Genomic DNA, 3,138 nt, shown 5'->3' with positions numbered 1-3,138 from the left:
TTTTAATGGGTTGTAAGTTAAACAATATAATAATCATTTTTCTTTTCTCTTTCCAATTTCTCTTTTTGGTAGGAATTAATTGAGTAAATTAAACTTGCACAACGGGAAAATGGTTGCAACAAGAGACTCTGCGTCCATCCTACCCATCTCAAAAGTTCCATTCCTTTCACTTCAAATATATATTGTTTACTCCTTAGGATTGGATGATTTTTTTTTATTAAAATGCCAAAATAAATTAAATTCGATCCTTTTTATTCTCCTTGAAGAAAGCAAATGAAAGTATCTACAATAATGGTATAGTAGAAAGAAAAGAATAAATATTCAGTCAGAAACAAACCAAGTAAAAAAATATAAAATTATTGCTTGAATTTTAATTCAATTAATATTGTTATCATTACCGCATTCAAGAGGATGAGATTCAAGCATGTTTACATATATATTATCTTCGGGTTATGGAGTTACGAATAGTAGCATCAAATTAAAAAAGAAAAAAAAAAGAATGCTTTGATCAAAGCCTCTTCCATGTTCCACACTAAAACCGAAACATTGTTGCTAAACGAATATAAGCACCTTTGAAACTGGAAACCTCTCCCACGTTTTACAGTAAAAGTGAACCGTAGCTCCAACATGAAGATAAGCACCTTTCGACGGGACTGAAAAAAATACATTTCTTATATAAAGGAAACCATTCTCCTCTTTCTTCCTCACACAAGGGAAGTAAAATTTGTCTCCTATTGTGAAATTGTTCCTTGTTTTAAACATGGACCAAAGTTTCAGAACAATTTCTCGTACGGGATATGTCAGTGAATTGTATAAATTGATTCAAAGAGATGGAAATGTTTTCAGGCGCTTCGATGAAGTGGAGTTTATCGAGACTCCTTTACATGTAGCTGCAGATGAAGGGTGCATCGGGTTCGCAATGGAGATGATGAAGCTGAAGCCGTCATTTGCTAGGAAGCTAAACCAACAAGGTTTGAGCCCCATTCACCTTGCATTGGAAAAGGGGCATAAAGAGATGGTGCTTCGTTTCCTACAAATGGATAAAGATCTTGTTCGTGTCACAGGGAAGAATGGTGAGACTCCGTTGCACTACATTTGTAAAGTTGGAAACCATGACAGTCTGCTGGAAACATTTTTGAAGGCTTGTCCTGATTGTATCCGAGATATTACAACTGAGAATCGCAGTGCTTTGCATATTGCAGCGGAAAACAAAAGGTTGGATGTTCTTAAGATTTTAATTCGAATGCTTAAGAAGAGGGACTATTATCGGGAAGAGGTAAATAGAAAGGACGAAGATGGCAACACTGCATTACACATAGCTGCTAGAAATAATCAAACCCAGGTTTGACTCATTCACTTTAATAATTAATATTAAATAGATTCTTTTGTACTCCATAGCCATGATTAACTGATTGTAGTTTTTTTTTTAATATCTTAATCTATCAATTAAACAGATGCTTAAACTACTATTAAGTAGCAAGGCTGACAAGTATGCCACCAATCAATCCGATTTAACCGCACTCGGTGTTGCAGAACAACATAATAACAGAGAAAGCATCAGAATTCTGCGTGGTCGCTTTATTCCAGGAGTTTCAAACATTAAATCTAAGTGGGAGAAACAAATCGCCAAGTATGTGGAAAAAGTATCATCAATAATTTTTGACGATTTGGATAATATATCAAGCGATGACCGCAATGCCTTACTAGTAGTTTTAGGGCTGCTTCTAACTGGAACCTACCAAGCCACGCTTAGCCCACCTGGTGGTGTTTGGCAGGGTGACAACACCGAATGGAGTAAGAGATCAAAAGTTCTAGGGAGATCAGTACTTGATCAACCTTCTTTTCTTATTTTCTATATTCCAACCTATGTTGTGTTCATGGTAACCTTTTTCCTAACACTAGCCCTGCTTAAACCTTTTCCCCAGGGTTTCAAGAAAACAATTCAAGTACTACTTTCTTTCTTCGCAATATGCTTTGACCAATCAGTTTCTTTCTTAACCCCAACGAATTTGCATTTAAAGTTATGCTAGTATTTACGCTATTGTTTTTTGTTTTAACATTGGTCATGTTTTATGGTGATCGGGTGTCAAAACAAAGTGTTGCAATTTTGGCATGTTTCTTATCTCCTTCACGTTTTGAGGATGAAGTAATTCCTACTGAGGTTCACCCACTAGTTTTAGGATTAGCAATCGGATGCTGGTTATTTCTTTTTGTAAAGTATGATTTCTGGGAAGGAACTATCATAGTCATAGGATATTGTTCGTACTTTATTATGGAAGACGTCTTTGCTGGAGCATTTACATTTGATTTACTGGAAATGGCTTGGTATCTTATCCCCTTGGGATGTTGGTTTTTTCTTTATCTATGTAGATTTTGCTTCAAACAGTGTTAACCTTTGTAACATTTAAATCTTTGCAGACTTTGGATTCCAATCTATTTGTATTATGCTTATTTATTATCCATGTTCTCTTTTATGAATAATTAACATATTGGGAATAGAGTTTTTATTTTTTTATGGGATTAAAAAAAATTCATATGAGTCATGGGATTAGATTAGATGACAATGGTTTTTTTTTTAATCTTAATTAGTAGTTAAAAGGTTTGATATTGTTTTGGATATATAACAACTTTAAAATTCCTGTCCAACATATATTTACTTAATAGGCTTACAGAATGCTAGTGAGTTCCACTAAAATATAATCACTTATGGCTTGCCAAACCTCTATACATTATTTAAGTTTTAAAAATAAATAAAATTTATGCAACAAGAATAGTATTTCAATTTTGGTACATAAATTTAATTTTGAAAATATAATTAATTAAATAATATAATAAATTGTTTAGAGATAATTTGCCATACATTTTAACCTACAAAATCATTAACTAAATTAGATACTATTTATTATAAATTAATTATATGATTTAAACCAAATTTCACAGCTTAATTATTAACTAAATTACATTAAAGTTTAAAATTTCCAACTCTTCATCTATTAATTACAAAATTACTTAGTCATGAAGTCAATCCATCAAGAATACCATGAGTGAACTCTCTATTATATGTCATTTCGAAAGCTACTGAAGTAAGTTTTTGTCCAATGATCTTATCATACATGTCACCCTTATAGATATCAATGA

The 3,138-nt window shown here is 32.6% G+C and overlaps 1 protein-coding gene across 1 annotated transcript; it reads left to right on the top strand.

Moving 5' to 3' along the window:
- The first annotated feature begins 552 nt into the window (after nucleotides 1-552).
- Nucleotides 553-2,515, top strand: LOC107930704 (ankyrin repeat-containing protein BDA1). Its single transcript, XM_016862413.2, has 2 exons — nucleotides 553-1,342; nucleotides 1,455-2,515. The coding sequence occupies exons 1-2, from the start codon at nucleotides 761-763 to the stop codon at nucleotides 2,028-2,030; spliced, it is 1,158 nt and encodes a 385-aa protein (XP_016717902.2). The 5' UTR covers nucleotides 553-760; the 3' UTR covers nucleotides 2,031-2,515.
- Nucleotides 2,516-3,138: the final 623 nt, after the last annotated feature.

Source organism: Gossypium hirsutum, chromosome D10, assembly GCF_007990345.1.
Source record: "Gossypium hirsutum isolate 1008001.06 chromosome D10, Gossypium_hirsutum_v2.1, whole genome shotgun sequence".
Classification (NCBI taxonomy): Eukaryota; Viridiplantae; Streptophyta; class Magnoliopsida; order Malvales; family Malvaceae; genus Gossypium; species Gossypium hirsutum.
This window is presented reverse-complemented; position numbering and strand designations above follow the sequence as displayed.